The 16,614-nt window shown below is 41.4% G+C and overlaps 2 protein-coding genes across 18 annotated transcripts in view; both read left to right on the plus strand.

Annotated features, from left to right (window-relative positions):
- Nucleotides 1-16,614, plus strand: part of LOC125740572 (mitochondrial nicotinamide adenine dinucleotide transporter SLC25A51-like) — a 73,579-nt gene that overhangs the window by 28,490 nt on the left and 28,475 nt on the right. For 2 of the 10 annotated variants that reach the window (XM_049011864.1, XM_049011869.1), the window contains one exon: nucleotides 9,117-9,256. The exons of the other annotated variants lie outside the window; for them this stretch is intronic. The gene's annotated coding sequence lies outside the window, so the exon portion shown is untranslated. Of the gene's footprint in view, nucleotides 1-9,116; nucleotides 9,257-16,614 lie in introns of those variants that run through there. 10 annotated transcript variants of the gene reach the window in all.
- LOC125740573 (mitochondrial nicotinamide adenine dinucleotide transporter SLC25A51-like) overlaps nucleotides 1-16,614 on the plus strand; it is a 49,364-nt gene that overhangs the window by 4,275 nt on the left and 28,475 nt on the right. For 4 of the 8 annotated variants that reach the window (XM_049011891.1, XM_049011890.1, XM_049011887.1 and 1 more), the window contains exon 2: nucleotides 7,295-8,389. In XM_049011891.1, the coding sequence (XP_048867848.1) occupies nucleotides 7,460-8,317 (858 nt within the window). In that variant the 5' untranslated portion in view covers nucleotides 7,295-7,459 and the 3' untranslated portion in view covers nucleotides 8,318-8,389. Of the gene's footprint in view, nucleotides 1-6,856; nucleotides 6,874-7,294; nucleotides 8,390-9,116; nucleotides 9,257-16,614 lie in introns of those variants that run through there. The other 4 variants (XM_049011886.1, XM_049011892.1, XM_049011889.1 and 1 more) reach the window with 3 other exon arrangements.

Consider the following 16,614-nt stretch of genomic DNA (forward strand, 5'->3'; position numbering starts at 1 on the left):
ACACCGTACAAGGCGGGCCACATTTTGTCAATGCACTATAAATACCAACTTCCAATATCTCTTGAATTGCTAGGCAAATCCCAGTGAAATTTGGCATATGCCTACTATGGCCAAACCTGAGGTCATACCCTTACTATGGCAGTCATAATTCATAAAACTGTGGCCATAATTAGGCAATCAAAATCAAGCATCCATTTGACAGGCCTAGCAATCACCAATCTGACAGAAATCTGGATGGTCCATTTGTCCTCACCCTGGCAAGGCCATCCCAGTCTGCCAGTTGGGGGCACTACAGTGACAGCTTTTGCATTTCTGCCTATTTCTCCAGAATTGTCAGGCCTACAGTTGACACAACAAATGACATATTTGTATAACTCCTAGAATCTCCAGCTCAGTTAGGTACTTGTGGTAGCAGGTGAATCAGGATACTGCCCTTAAAAAAGCTTCACCTGCCTGTACAGTATGGCCACTAGCCACACCCAAGCTGCACCATTTCCATGCCCATTTAAATCATGCAGCTTAATCTCAGGCCTGCTTCAGCCAATCCTCACCAAATCTGATCCGCTAATGCAGCACTGGACCTCAGGCAAACTCTCCAACTTTCGTATTGATCTTTCAAACAGGGGCACTGCGGTCACTGTCCATATACCCCGAAGACCCACCTTGGCTAATTCAGCTGAAATGTCCTTATTTTTCATAAAACCTTCAGAGGTTCATCACCTTTCCCTTCAGCTATTTCCATGTTTTTAATTGCTTGTCATTTTCCATACCTTCTTGAATTTTAGAAATTTATCAACATTCAGTGATACTTCAGCCTGTGCAAACTGGGGTTTAGGTTTTATTTTGTTTGTGTTTATGTCCAAATATAAGACAGGCATGCTTTTAAAAGAATATGTACAATAATGACCATACTGAGTTTATAGCTATTTTTTCGGCACCACGGACAAGTACCGGTGGGTCACAATTAGATTAATAGGGATTTCAGAACCACGGACAGCTGCCATATGCAGTTATTTCCCCAAAAATCGGTTTCAGAAACACGGTATCACGATCACGGTCGGACGGAACGGCGATCGTGCGGGTAAGCGGGTAAGGAGCAGGCAAGGTAGGCAAAAGTCGGGCAAACGGGGGTTTATTAGGAAGACTAGGGCAGGACGGAACGCAGGCATCGACGAACATCAGGTAACATCAATGACAGACAAGGGAAACAGGTAAGACCAGGACTTAAAATTGGACAGGACTAATCAAAGTAAGTGGACAAAGCTGGAGACGATCAGGGAAGCACACGTGGGTAATCAGGGGGCGTGGCACACACGAGGAGTGGACGAGCCGGGCATGACACACGGATAGCCATTATTATTAAGTATTATTTCAATTATATTTAATTTTAAAAGTTGAAATTCAAAACCATGGACTATGATCATCTTAAATCAGAATGAGAATCGTATCAGTTCCCTACATCCACACAAATATTTCTCATTATTTTCAGGGATGGTTTCACCTGGTGATAGAACCTGGGCCAGAGAGAGACAGGGATTGGTTAAGAAGGTGAGAAAGAAAAGAGAGAGAGAAAATATAGACAGTGGCTTTTTGTATGATATTAAAATTGTTATTAGACTTCATTTCAGTTATGAATATTAAATTTGTCATTTGCATTGTCTATTGAGATTTTTTTTCCACATTCGGCTCAGAGACGAAAATGCCATTCATCTGTTACGATCTGTAAAAGCAACGCTGCACTTTGGCGATATATCTCTTACATATATATCCTGCCAATAAAGCACTTTGAATAAAACCAGAGCGAGCGAGAGAGTGATATAGAAAAGGGAGAGATAGGGGGATAGAGAGACAAAGTATTCGCTGTTCATCGGTTGTTGGATGGTCGTCACTGGGGACGGGGCCTCCGGGACCTGGTGGACTGGCAGGGTTATGGCCCTGAGGAACGCCCCTAGGAGCCAGCCCATTTTATCCTTCATCTGTCTTTGATTTCAGACCTTCATCATCATTGTCCGAACCTCTTGTCTCGTCCACCTGGAGGCGGTCGTCAGAGGGGGGGTACTGTCATGGATCACCCTGGAAAATCCCCATGTCATTTCAGCCACGCCCCCCGGGAGATTCCGACCGATACGGCTTCCTCGAGGCTTCGTGCCCTGTTGTCCAGTTTATCTAGTTTTACCAGTTGCTCCGGTCTCAGACAATCCTCTCCCAGCTGTTCCTAGTTTCCCCTTGTTTTGCTGCACTATATCTGGCAACTCGGTTTTGTGATCTGTGTGAGATCTTCATGGTGTGCCCTGAGTTTGAGCGTTACTCCTATTGTCGATTATCCCATGTACCGACCTCTGCTTCGTGTTCCAGACCCCGAGCCTCGCCTGCCCCCTTTTTACTACCGACGCCGATCGCCCGTCTCCCTGTGCTGTGCCTTCAGCCACCTTTTCCATCTCAGGGTCTGCTGAGTTTTATTGGAAGCCTTATTCTATGCTGGTTATTTTCTAATGGCTCGTCCTGCAATGAAAGCGCTTACCTGAACTCGGTCTGCGTCAGCGTCCATCCTCTGCATCTGTCACACTAACGGCTTATAAGTGATGCTCTTTGTGTGTGTGTGTGTGTGTGTGTGTGTGTGTTTACTATGGTTGTTTTTCAAAAAATATATGATGGATAACATATACAGAGAGTGGGAAGAGGAAGAGGGAGAGGAAGATGAAGACCTGTAATATCAGATCATGGTTTTACAATGAGAGAAGCTGGGCTACCTGCCCATCCGTACTTTTAGAACTGAGAACGGGTAAAGCACTTTATGACAATTAGCAGACTTATTTTGCGTAATTACAGGGACAGTTTCTACACATTAATGGTTCTGTACTTAGATCTCACACCATGTTTTTAGTACAATGGATACAATATTAATATTCATTGTGTGTGTTTTGCATGTAGAACTGATAATAATAGGAACTTCTCTTGTTACCTCAAGATGTGCAAAATTATTCTTTGAAAAATGACCCAGATTTTACCAAAATACAGTGTCCTCCACAATTATTGGCACTCCATGTACAGTATATATGTTTAAAAAAGGGTTAGAAAAATTCTACCTTTCAGTGAAGTAGCTTCATTTCACAGTGAAAAAAGAAAAATCCAACCTTTCTTTAAAATAAAATTATTCAAAGAAAAACAAATCCTCCGTCAAGAAATAATTATTTTCAACAATAACACATGTGCCATGATTATTGGCAGCCCTGCTTTCAATACTTTGTACAACCTCCCTTTGCCAATATAACAGCACTGAGTCTCCTATAACATTTAATAAGGTTGGAGAATACCAAGCAGGGCTTCCTCTTTACAGAATCTCTCCAGATCGTCCAGGGTCCTAGGCCCTCTCTTGTGCACTCTGCTCTTCAGCTCAGCCCACAGGGTTTCAATGGGGTTAAGGTCAGGGGACTGAGATGGCCATGGCAGAAGCTTGATTCTGAGATCAGCTAACTATTTTTGTGTTGATTTGGACATGTGCTTATGATCATTGTCCTGCTGGAAGATCCCGTATTGGCCCAACTGGATAGCCCAGTTTTAGTGGCCTGGTACAGGCAGCAAAATTTTGATTTCAAATATCCTGACATTTCATGGAGTCCATAATGCCAAGTATCATAACAAGGTTTCCAGGGCCTTTGGAGGAAAAACAGTCTCACATCTCTGAACCTCCACCATATTTTAGATGGGATCAGGGTCTTTTTACTACAACCATTTTTCTTTTTACACCAGACCTACCTTGAATGTTTCTTACTAAAAAGCTCCATTTTTGTTTCATCAGACTATTGAATTTTGGTTCCAGTCAAAGTTGTACAGTAATACTCTTTCGCAAACTCCAGGTGTTTACGTTTGTGGTTAACTGCCAAAAAAAGTTTTTTTCTGGCATACTATCCAAATTATCCGTTAGAATGAATGTGACTGAAGGATGTTTCCCCGACGGGTAACCCCTAGATTTTACTTTGTCTTGTAATTCACCACCAGAGATCCTTCGGGATTTTTTGTCAACACACTACTCCCTCATTTGGTTTGTATGTTTCTTATCTTTGCCATGTTGATGGATCACTAAGGGAATTTGGCCTCGGTCACCTCATGTGTGTACCCCAGTTAATCAGGAAGTCATGGATGACAGCTTGAATGTTCCTTTTCACTCCAATCAACTCAAAGATGTACAATTTACAGGGGAAACATGCTTCAGTTGCATTGTGTTCACTGTAATTTCCAGGGCTGCCAATAATCGTGGCACATGTGTTTTTGTTATAACATAATTATTTCTTAATGAAGGATTTGTTTTTTCTTTGAATAAATTTATTTCAAAGAAAGTTTGGATTTTTCAAAATTTTTTCAGTGTGAGATGAAGCTACTTCACTGAAAGGTAGATTTTTTCTAACCCTTTTTACAAATCTTTACAACGGGTGCCAATAATTGTGGAGAGCGATGTAATACAAATTATTTTTATCATAATAGTAATCATTCGAGGGGGTGGCATGGTGGTGCAGTGGTTAGCGCTGTTGCCTCACACCTCTGGGTCCCAGGCTCGAGTCTCTGCCTGGGTCACATGTGTGTGGAGTTTGCATGTTCTCCCCATGTCGTCGTGGGGTTTCCTCTGGGTACTCCAGTTTCCCCCCACAGTCCAAAGACATGCTGAGGCTAATTGGACTTGCTAAATTGCCCCTAGGAGTGCATGTGTGAGTGAATGGTGTGTGAGTGTGCCATGTGATGGGCTGGTCCCCCATCCTGGGTTGTTCCTTGCCTCGTGCCCATTGCTTCCGGGATAGGCTCCGGACCCCCCGCGACCCAGTAGGATAAGCGGTTTGGAAAATGGATGGATGTATAGTAATCATTCTATGTGTCCAAGACTAAAACGATGCATTTGCTAATTTCAACAGGTAAATGAATGAGTTTTATACCTCTCTAAATAGTTTTTTTCATTCAAAAAGAATGTGATTGCAGCCTATCCGAAAGCCATAAACAATTTAATAAACATATGCATTTTAAAACATTCACGTGAACTTTTAAAATCCAACAATCAGTTACCCTCGTGAATCTTATCATTGAATTTAACCTCAGACTACCTCCCGCTTTTTTCACTGCGCGTTTCCTGCACTGTAGTTTGCAGCGTGTCTTTTTGTTGCGGGAAAAACCGAATCTAGTTGAATTGCCTTCCTTTGTTAATGGACTTTAGAAGAAACATAATTTACTTATTCAGGGGCTCAGCTCCCTAATTTAGAAATCCTAGAATCGCCCCTGGTATGGAGTATGGATGGAAATATTAATTTCTTGCTGGTGATTTGTGTTATGTATTGGGCATTTCAAGTAGACTTACTAGTTGAATTTTTCCAGTCGTTATTAGAATGATATTCCATTTAGCCCTGTTCTCAACAAACAAATACCACACACACACAGAAACGTTTATGGACTATGGATTGAAACGTTTATTTATTTCAATGCAAAATGAGATATTACTCTTTGCTGCCAAAGGACAATGTAAAACATTAAAAATGGCGTGAGCACATTAATCTGAAATTGAAATAGGTTCAATGCATTAGCATGCTGCATTTACAGGCTGAATTTCGCATTTTTTGTGATTATTTTTTATCGTTATTAATTGTTGCTGTTGATGATCTTATTTTAATTCTTGCATTTTCTTTGGCTTGTGGTAGTGATGTAAATGTTGACTCTTTTTATTGAGCAAGACCATTAGGCTCAGCTCAGCAATAAGAACCTGCTCTTTCGGTTCCTAAACGACTCGCCATTTAGTATCACTTCTGGCTTTTATTATTCAGTCAGATTTAACAATGTTGGGCCCATGCTTGGTATGGATGTGTGTTTGCCACTTAAAGTATTCAGAGTTATTATACTAAACCTTTTAATTAGGTTGCCCCACTGGCATATAATATGCATGCAATGTATTAATTAATAACTGTTAGAGAGAAAGTTATTCTGCAAATCTAAGGGGTGTGCATTGTCCCACAGAGTCCACTGATCAAGGCACACTTCACAGGACATGGCTGTCTCATTTTGTTTCAGAGCTATTAACCCCTTAGCGTGTTGCCCCATTGCACTCTAAATGGATGCAATATAATGATTAATAACTATGGCAGACAAAAATAATCTGAAAATCCAAGGGGTGTGCATTGTTCCCTGTCAAAGCACACTTCACTACATGTGCCTATTTTGTCTAGTTTTAAAGTTATTAATCCATTCATGTATTTTCCCATTGCACAATATACGGATACATTTGAACATTAAAATTAATTAATTAAAAATCGTACGTAAAGCAATCTGGGAAACAAAGGAGTGTGCAATGAGCCGAAAATGCTAAACCACCATGTCATTACAGCCGACAGGGCCTATTATATTAGCTATTAACACGATTTTGCACAAATCACGAAATGCGCAAAAATATTTCGTGTGCTTCGTTTTCTGTGTACTGGATATCACGATTCTGTCATTAAAAACGCCCCACCTTACCTCCGTTAAAAGTTATTAATGCCAGAAAACTGAATATCGAATATGACGCTAACTTAACCGCGTTCTGGACATTACAATTCTGTCATTCAAAACGCCGCACCTTACTTCCGTTAAAAGTTATTAAAAGTTATTAAAGCCAGAAAACTAAATATCGAATATGAGGCTAACTTAACGGCGGTCTCATACCCAAAAATATAGGTTACGTTAGAGGTGTCATCCAGTTAGAACACGCAGTCTAGTGTACATTCGATTCGATGTTCATTTTATTATTATTTAAAAAAAAAAAAAAAAAACGCAGTTCTAGAACTATGACGTAAAGATCACAATCTCGCCACTATAAATACTGACCGCGACCAACCTCTGTCATTTACGACCAACTTCGAGGTAAGGCAGCTTGCTAAGTAAACTGGTAAATCGCGTGGTTTATAAAGCATCGCTCGAACTCTTTTGAGGGAACTCGTTGTGTTGCAACGGCGCTATGTCAAAATAATGGGAAGAGTACTGTCTCGGGAGATGATCGCTTCTGATTACAATTGTCTCTGGATTGACTCTTTGACAATATCGCCAAACACAGGATATTAGATCATTTAAAATGTTAAATTACAGAGTGTATAGACCTGTATCACGACCCCCATAAGCAAGAAATTTCATTTTTTTTTCTTTTGATGTGATAAGTAGACATCTTAAGGATTGCAGAAAGGTATCATATGTGGGTTACGTAAATTAGGTTAATGTTTCAATGGCCACTAGAATTCAAAATGGCATAAAATGTCCCACTTTACCTGAATTCACCCTATCCCTGTAGGTGCAGGACAACATGACTATATGGGCGACCCCCTAAACCATATGGGTTGTTTTTGTGCTTCTGTTGGCTTCATTTTAACTAGTACAGCATGAGTGTACACATGAAATTCTTATGAATTCTCTCCTTTGCAGTATCAAAGCACTGAAAAATTGTTTCCCTTGACAGATGGCAGAGAAACGGCAAGAGCGTCCTGAGAGCGAGACACCAAACGGGCGAGGGAAGCAGTATGTATGCGGCGGCTGTGCTGGGATGGTGAACATCATGGTCACCTTCCCAGTACAAAAGGTCCTCTTCCGCCAGCAGCTCTATGGTTTAAACACGACTGAGGCCATCCGACAGCTGCAGAGGGATGGTTTGCGGACTCTGTACCGTGGCCTGCTGCCTCCACTTCTGCAGAAGACGACTTCGATGGCCATAATGTTTGGATTTTCCAACGACATGTCTCGGCTGCTGTCGCGACCCGGCAGCAGCCCGGGGCTATTGACCAACAGCATGGCGGCCGTGTTGGCAGGCACAATGGAAGCCAGTCTGACCCCCTTTGAGCGAGTACAAACGCTGCTCCAAGACCAGCGGCACCACGTGCGGTTTAACAATACCTTCCATACATTCCGGACCCTGGTGCGGGAAAATGGTGTTCCTGAGCTGTACCGCGGCCTAGTGCCCATCCTGCTGCGCAATGGCCCCAGCAGTGCGCTTTTCCTAGGCCTCCGCGGACCGATCAGGAACAGCCTGCCTCAGGCCGAGACCTACGCTGGCCAGTTGGCCAGTGATTTTGTATCTGGTGGCCTTCTGGGAGCAACACTGGGGTTTTTCTATTACCCCCTAAACGTACTGAAAGCTCATAAGCAGTCAAAGGTGGGTGGAGACTTTGAGTCTTCCTGGAAAGTGATGCGTACCATCTGGACCGAGCGGGGAGGAAAACTCAGCCATCTATACAAAGGGGCACATCTTAATTATCACCGCTCCATGCTGTCTTGGGGGATTACAAACGCGGCGTACGAGATTTTAATGAAGGTCGTGTGAGCTGCTGGAAAGCCAGGGGAGCCTCTAATGCCCCCATCTCAGAATTCAGGATTGCTGCTCCACGCATGAATAGTAAGTGAAACCTCTAATTCTTTACTGTTTGTTGGCACTTCTCTTTTATTTGTACCTTTTTTGTATCTAAATGCAGTACAGACGCTCCTCTACTAACGAGCTTTCAACTTACAAACTTGCAGACATACGAACAAAGAGGACTATAAGTCCAAATTGTGTTCATTGGGCTCCCATTTCCTGTCTGCAAACATCTTTTCTGCACGCCAATTCTGCCTAGTACAACTTCTAGCCGCTACTGTCGCTGTACAGCAGCAGCGTAGCGTGTGTACACCCAGTATCCTAGTTCTTTGTACCTGCGTATACCCTTAGAATGATGTTGAATAACGACTTACAAACATTTGAAGTTGTGAACGGCCGTTCGGAATGTATCTCATTCGTAAGTAGAGGAGCGTCTGTACTGTCCAACTTCTATCGATGGATGTGGTGCTATACTGTTTGTATGAGCAAAATACTGGATATTTAATTCTTATCAACTGGTATTTCTGACAGTGGCTAACGCTGGACCTGGCTAGAATTGGTATTGCTAATAATGGCTTAGATCATGTAAAAAGGGACATATTTTGGGTAGATTTGTCTAAAACACTGGTAAAGGTTTGTCAAATTGGTGTTGGTTTTAGCATTACTTTGGCTGTTAGCTGTTTATGTGGATGGGTGCTTGAAGAGTCTAAGCTCTGTGCCAGTTGTGACAATGTGCGGTGCAGTCATGCTCTCTACTGCTCTTTTACAGATGATGGGTGCAGCACACGTGCTGTACAACAGGAAGTGCAGGGGCAGCAGTAACCAGAAGCCGGGAAAGGCGGCTCATGACAGTGTGCTCTGACATGAAATAACACTGTGCTGTCAATAAATTACAGATGTACTTATCCAGATGCTTGTCATTGTTGTTTTTCATTTGATCTGGTACCTGAGTAACAGTGGTTGATGCAGTAAAGCCTGCACTCTGAACAGCTTTCTGGATCCTCAAGGATAGTAGAGAAACACATTTTCTACACACATAAAAAAATTCTAGTGCACAGATCGTGTTGTGATCAAAAGGGTTGCATTTCTCAAAAAGTCACTTAGGGGAAGCTGTAGAAAGAATCCTTATTTTAAGCTTCCTTGCTCACGGTTTAATAGCTTGTCATGTCCATAGTGGCAAGGAGGAGTAAAAGCCACAGAGACAAACTTCGCACAAGTAAAAACCACGAAGGGGACTTTATTAAGGAAACTACAGAGGGGAGTAGATCCTGATGTGGAGCTACGGAGAGTTCAGAGTCATAACAGGTAATAAAGCCAGGACTGGGGAATGCAGGATTGAGGGGCGCAAATAATCACTGTTAACAAGGAGCACACAAAGGATAGATGTCAGATAATGACATTTATATTGAATGAGGCATAAATTACTTAAAACCTCAATGGACAAGAATGCAGCACTTGGAAGCGAGACGTTGGGCTGATTATGCTATATATTGTATAGTATTTAGTATATATGTGCTATATATATAGTGTACAATTTCAAGAAGAGATTTGTATTATTGGATGGGCATTTCAGGTAGAATTCCTAGTCAATTTTTTCCAGTAGTTACTACAATAATATTCCATTTAGTCCTGTTCTCAACCCACACCCACGACATAGATCAAGAAACGTGTGGATTGAGGACAAAATATTTATTTCTTTTCATGCAAAATAAAATATTACTTTATTTGCTTGAAAAGGACAATGTAAAACATTAAAATTGGTGCGAATAATTTCATTTCAAGCTAAAATTAAAGTAGAGATACTTACAATGCATTAGCATGATGCCCTTACAGGCTGAATTTCATGTTTTAGGTGTTCATTATTAAGGGTCTAAAGCAGGTAGTGCAATGGACCCTTACTGTATTTCTTAGGATTTTCCTCTTTTATTATTTTCCTGCCCTAAAACTGAATGGGCAGCTTAAGCCGTAAGACCGAGGCTGACCAAATTTAGCAGGAAGGCTATTTCTACCCGCTACTCAAATCATCCGACCCAAGTCAGTCAGATGGAGGAGCTGTAGCGCCCCCCCCCCCCCAACACGTTTTGGTCAATATCTCCTGACCCGTTACTCCTACATTATAAATTTTTTTCTGCAGATATAGACTTGCCATTTGGACTGTTAAGCTATGCCTACTTAATTTGCATAATATCCTACTTCTGCCTTAAAGTCCTACCCCATCCGACCAAATGAGACAAATGAGGTGTCAAACCAATCAATCGTCTGAGCTGATGAAGAGTTATTAATAAAAGTCTGACATTTGTCTATCGTATGGGCACTAGCCATACCCAAACCCCACCTAAATTTGGCCCATTTGGCCATGCCTTGGCCTACCGTAACCAAATTGGAAATCCTACCTCCCTGCACCAATCTGGGAACACCGTACAAGGCGGGCCACATTTTGTCAATGCACTGTAAATACCAACTTCCAATATCTCTTGAATTGCTAGGCAAATCCCAGTGAAATTTGGCATATGCCTACTATGGCCAAACCTGAGGTCATACCCTTACTATGGCAGTCATAAGTCATAAAACTGTGGCCATAATTAGGCAATCAAAATCAAGCATACATTTTACAGGCCTAGCAATCACCAATCTGACATAAATCTGGATGGTCCATTTGTCCTCACCCTGGCAAGGCCATCCCAGTCTGCCAGTTGGGGGCACTACAGTGACAACTTTTGCATTTCTGCCTATTTCTCCAGAATTGTCAGGCCTACAGTTGACAAAATAAATGGCATATTCCTATAACTCCTAGAATCTCCAGCTCAGTTAGGTATTTGTGGTAGCAGGTGAATCAGGATGCTGCCCAGGATGCTTCACCTGCCTGTACAGTATGGCCACTAGCCACACCCAAGCTGCACCATTTCCATGCCCATTTAAATCATGCAGCTTAATCTCAGGCCTGCTTCAGCCAATCCTCACCAAATCTGATCCGCTAATGCAGCACTGGACCTCAGGCAAACTCTCCAACTTTCGTATTGATCTTTTAAACACGGGCACTGCGGTCACTGTCCATATACCCCGAAGACCCACCTTGGCTAATTCAGCTAAAATGTCCTTATTTTTCATAAAACCTTCAGAGGTTCATCACCTTTCCCTTCAGCTATTTCCATGATTTTAATTGCTTGTCATTTTCCTGCCATTTGAATTTTAGAAATTTATCAACATTCAGTGATACTTCAGCCTGTGCAAACTGGGGTTTAGGTTTTATTTTGTTTGTGTTTATGTCCAAATATAAGACAGGCATGCTTTTAAAAGAATATGTACAATAATGACCATACTTAGTTTATAGCTATTTTTTCGGCACCATGGACAAGTACCGGTGGGTCACAATTAGATTAATAGGGATTTCAGAACCACGGACAGCTGCCATCTGCAGTTATTTCCCCAAAAATCGGTTTCAGAAACACGGTGTCACGATCACGGTCGGACGGAACGGCGATCGTGCGGGTAAGCGGGTAAGGAGCAGGCAAGGTAGGCAAAAGTCGGGCAAACGGGGGTTTATTAGAAAGACTAGAGCAGGACGGAACGCAGGCATCGACGAACATCAGGTAACATCAATGACAGACAAGGGAAACAGGTAAGACCAGGACTTAAAATTGGACAGGACTAATCAAAGTAAGTGGACAAAGCTGGAGACGATCAGGGAAGCACACGTGGGTAATCAGGGGGCGTGGCACACACGAGGAGTGGACAAGCCGGGCATGACACACGGATAGCCATTATTATTAAGTAATATTTCAATTATATTTAATTTTAAAAGTTGAAATTCAAAACCATGGACTATGATCATCTTAAATCAGAATGAGAATCGTATCAGTTCCCTACATCCACACAAATATTTCTCATTATTTTCAGGGATGGTTTCACCTGGTGATAGAACCTGGGCCAGAGAGAGACAGGGATTGGTTAAGATGGTGAGAAAGAAAAGAGAGAGAGAAAATATAGACAGTGGCTTTTTGTATGATATTAAAATTGTTATTAGACTTCATTTCAGTTATGAATATTAAATTTGTCATTTGCATTGTCTATTGAGATTTTTTTTCCACATTCAGCTCTGAGACGAAAATGCCATTCACCTGTTACGATCTGTAAAAGCAACGCTGCACTTTGGCGATATATCTCTTACATATATATCCTGCCAATAAAGCACTTTGAATAAAACCAGAGAGAGCAAGAGAGTGATATAGAAAAGGGAGAGAAAGGGGGATAGAGAGACAAAGTATCTAGTTTGTCTAGTTTTACCGGTTGCTCCTGTCTCAGACAATCCTCTCCCAGCTGTTCCTAGTTTCCCCTTGTTTTGCTGCACTATATCTGGCAACTCGGTTTTGTGATCTGTGTGAGATCTTCATGGTGTGCCCTGAGTTTCAGCGTTTCTCCTATTGTCGATTTTCCCATGTACCGACCTCTGCTTCATGTTCCAGACCCCGAGCCTCGCCTGCCCCCTTTTTACTACCGACGCCGATCGCCCGTCTCCCTGTGCTGTGCCTTCAGCCACCTTTTCCATCTCAGGGTCTGCTGAGTTTTATTGGAAGCCTTATTCTATGCTGGTTATTTTCTATTGGCTCGTCCTGCAATGAAAGCGCTTACCTGAACTCGGTCTGCGTCAGCGTCTATCCTCTGCATCTGTCACACTAACGGCTTATAAGTGATGCTCTTTGTGTGTGTGTGTGTGTGTGTGTGTGTGTTTACTATGGTTGTTTTTCAAAAAATATATGATGGATAACATATACAGAGAGTGGGAAGAGGAAGAGGGAGAGGAAGATGAAGACCTGTAATATCAGATCATGGTTTGACAATGAGCGAAGCTGGGCTACCTGTGCATTCGTACTTTTAGAATTGAGAACGGGTAAAGCACTTTATGACAATTAGCAGACTTATTTTGCGTAATTACAGGGACAGTTTCTACACATTAATGGTTCTGTACTTAGATCTCACACCATGTTTTTAGTACAATGGATACAATATTAATATTCATTGTGTGTGTTTTGCATGTAGAACTGATAATAATAGGAACTTCTCTTGTTACCTCAAGATGTGCAAAATTATTCTTTGAAAAATGACCCAGATTTTACCAAAATACAGTGTCCTCCACAATTATTGGCACTCCATGTACAGTATATATGTTTAAAAAAGGGTTAGAAAAATTCTACCTTTCAGTGAAGTAGCTTCATTTCACAGTGAAAAAAGAAAAATCCAACCTTACTTTAAAATAAAATTATTCAAAGAAAAACAAATCCTCCGTCAAGAAATAATTATTTTCAACAATAACACATGTGCCATGATTATTGGCAGCCCTGCTTTCAATACTTTGTACAACCTCCCTTTGCCAGTACAACAGCACCGAGTCTCCTATAACATTTAATAAGGTTGGAGAATACCAAGCAGGGCTTCCTCTTTACAGAACCTCTCCAGATCGTCCAGGGTCCTAGGCCCTCTATTGTGCACTCTGCTCTTCAGCTCAGCCCACAGGGTTTCAATGGGGTTAAGGTCAGGGGACTGAGATGGCCATGGCAGAAGCTTGATTCTGAGATCAGCTAACTATTTTTGCGTTGATTTAGACATGTGCTTATGATCATTGTCCTGCTGGAAGATCCCGTATTGGCCCAACTGGATAGCCCAGTTTTAGTGGCCTGGTACAGGCAGCAAAATTTTGATTTCAAATATCCTGACATTTCATGGAGTCCATAATGCCAAGTATCATAACAAGGTTTCCAGGGCCTTTGGAGGAAAAACAGTCTCACATCACTGAACCTCCACCATATTTTAGTTGGGATCAGGTTCTTTTTACTACAACCATTTTTCTTTTTATACCAGACCTACCTTGAATGTTTATTACTAAAAAGCTCCATTTTTGTTTCATCAGACTATTGAATTTTGGTTCCAGTCAAAGTTGTACAGTAATACTCTTTCGCAAACTCCAGGTGTTTACGTTTGTGGTTAACTGCCAAAAAAAGTTTTTTTCTGGCATACTATCCAAATTATCCGTTAGAATGAATGTGACTGAAGGATGTTTCCCCGACGGGTAACCCCTAGATTTTACTTTGTCTTGTAATTCACCACCAGAGATCCTTCGGGATTTTTTGTCAACACACTACTCCCTCATTTGGTTTGTATGTTTGTTATCTTTGCCATGTTGATGGATCACTAAGGGAATTTGGCCTCGGTCACCTCATGTGTGTACCCCAGTTAATCAGGAAGTCATGGATGACAGCTTGAATGTTCCTTTTCACTCCAATCAACTCAAAGATGTACAATTTACAGGGGAAACATGCTTCAGTTGCATTGTGTTCACTGTAATTTCCAGGGCTGCCAATAATCGTGGCACATGTATTTTTGTTATAAAATAATTATTTCTTAATGAAGGATTTGTTTTTTCTTTGAATAAATTTATTTCAAAGAAAGGTTGGATTTTTCAAATTTTTTTCAGTGTGAGATGAAGCTACTTCACTGAAAGGTAGATTTTTTCTAACCTTTTTTACAAATCTTTACAACGGGTGCCAATAATTGTGGAGAGTGATGTAATACAAATTATTTTTATCATAATAGTAATCATTCGAGGGGGTGGCATGGTGGTGCAGTGGTTAGCGCTGTTGCCTCACACCTCTGGGTCCCAGGCTCGAGTCTCTGCCTGGGTCACATGTGTGTGGCGTTTGCATGTTCTCCCCATGACGTCGTGGGGTTTCCTCAGGGTACTCCAGTTTCCCCCCACAGTCCAAAGACATGCTGAGGCTAATTGGACTTGCTAAATTGCCCCTAGGAGTGCATGTGTGAGTGAATGGTGTGTGAGTGTGCCATGTGATGGGCTGGTCCCCCATCCTGGGTTGTTCCCTGCCTCGTGCCCATTGCTTCCAGGATAGGCTCCGGACCCCCCGCGACCCAGTAGGATAAGCGGTTTGGAAAATGGATGGATGTATAGTAATCATTCTATGTGTCCAAGACTAAAACGATGCATTTGCTAATTTCAACAGGTAAATGAATGAGTTTTATACCTCTCTAAATAGTTTTTTTCATTCAAAAAGAATGTGATTGCAGCCTATCCGAAAGCCATAAACAATTTAATAAACATATGCATTTTAAAACATTCACGTGAACTTTTAAAATCCAACAATCAGTTACCCTCGTGAATCTTATCATTGAATTTAACCTCAGACTACCTCCCGCTTTTTTCACTGCGCGTTTCCTGCACTGTAGTTTGCAGCGTGTCTTTTTGTTGCGGGAAAAACCGAATCTAGTTGAACTGCCTTCCTTTGTTAATGGACTTTAGAAGAAACATAATTTACTTATTCAGGGGCTCAGCTCCCTAATTTAGAAATCCTAGAATCGCCCCTGGTATGGAGTATGGATGGAAATATTAATTTCTAGCTGGTGATTTGTGTTATGTATTAGGCATTTCAAGTAGACTTACTAGTTGAATTTTCCCAGTCGTTATTAGAATGATATTCCATTTAGCCCTGTCCTCAACACACAAACACCACACACACAGAGAAACGTTTATGGACTATGGATTGAAACGTTTATTTTGTTCAATGCAAAACGAGATATTACTCTTTGCTGCCAAATGACAATGTAAAACATTAAAAATGGCGCGAGTACATTATTCTGAAATTGAAATAGGTTCAATGCATTAGCATGCTGCATTTACAGGCTGAATTTTGCATTTTTTGTGATTATTTTTTATCGTTATTAATTGTTGCTGTTGATGATCTTATTTTAATTCTTGCATTTTCTTTGGCTTGTGGTAGTGATGTAAATTTTGACTCTTTTTATTGAGCAAGACCATTAGGCTCAGCTCAGCAATAAGAACCTGCTCTTTCGGTTCCCAAACGACTCGCCATTTAGTATCACTTCTGGCTTTTATTATTCACTCAGATTTAACAATGTTGGGCCCATGCTTGGTATGGATGTGTGTATGCCACTTAAAGTATTCAAAGTAATTATACTAAACCTTTTAATTAGGTTGCCCCACTGGCATATAATATGCATGCAATGTATTAATTAATAACTGTTGGAGAGAAAGTTATTCTGCAAATCTAAGGGGTGTGCATTGTCCCACAGAGTCCACTGATCAAGGCACACTTCATAGGACATGGCTGTGTCATTTTGTTTCAGAGCTATTAACCCCTTAGCGTGTTGCCCCATTGCACTCTAAATGGATGCAATATAATGATTAATAACTATGGCAGACAAAAATAATCTGAAAATCCAAGGCGTGTGCATTGTTCCCT

This window comes from Brienomyrus brachyistius, chromosome 4, assembly GCF_023856365.1.
Source record: "Brienomyrus brachyistius isolate T26 chromosome 4, BBRACH_0.4, whole genome shotgun sequence".
NCBI classification, from domain to species: domain Eukaryota; kingdom Metazoa; phylum Chordata; class Actinopteri; order Osteoglossiformes; family Mormyridae; genus Brienomyrus; species Brienomyrus brachyistius.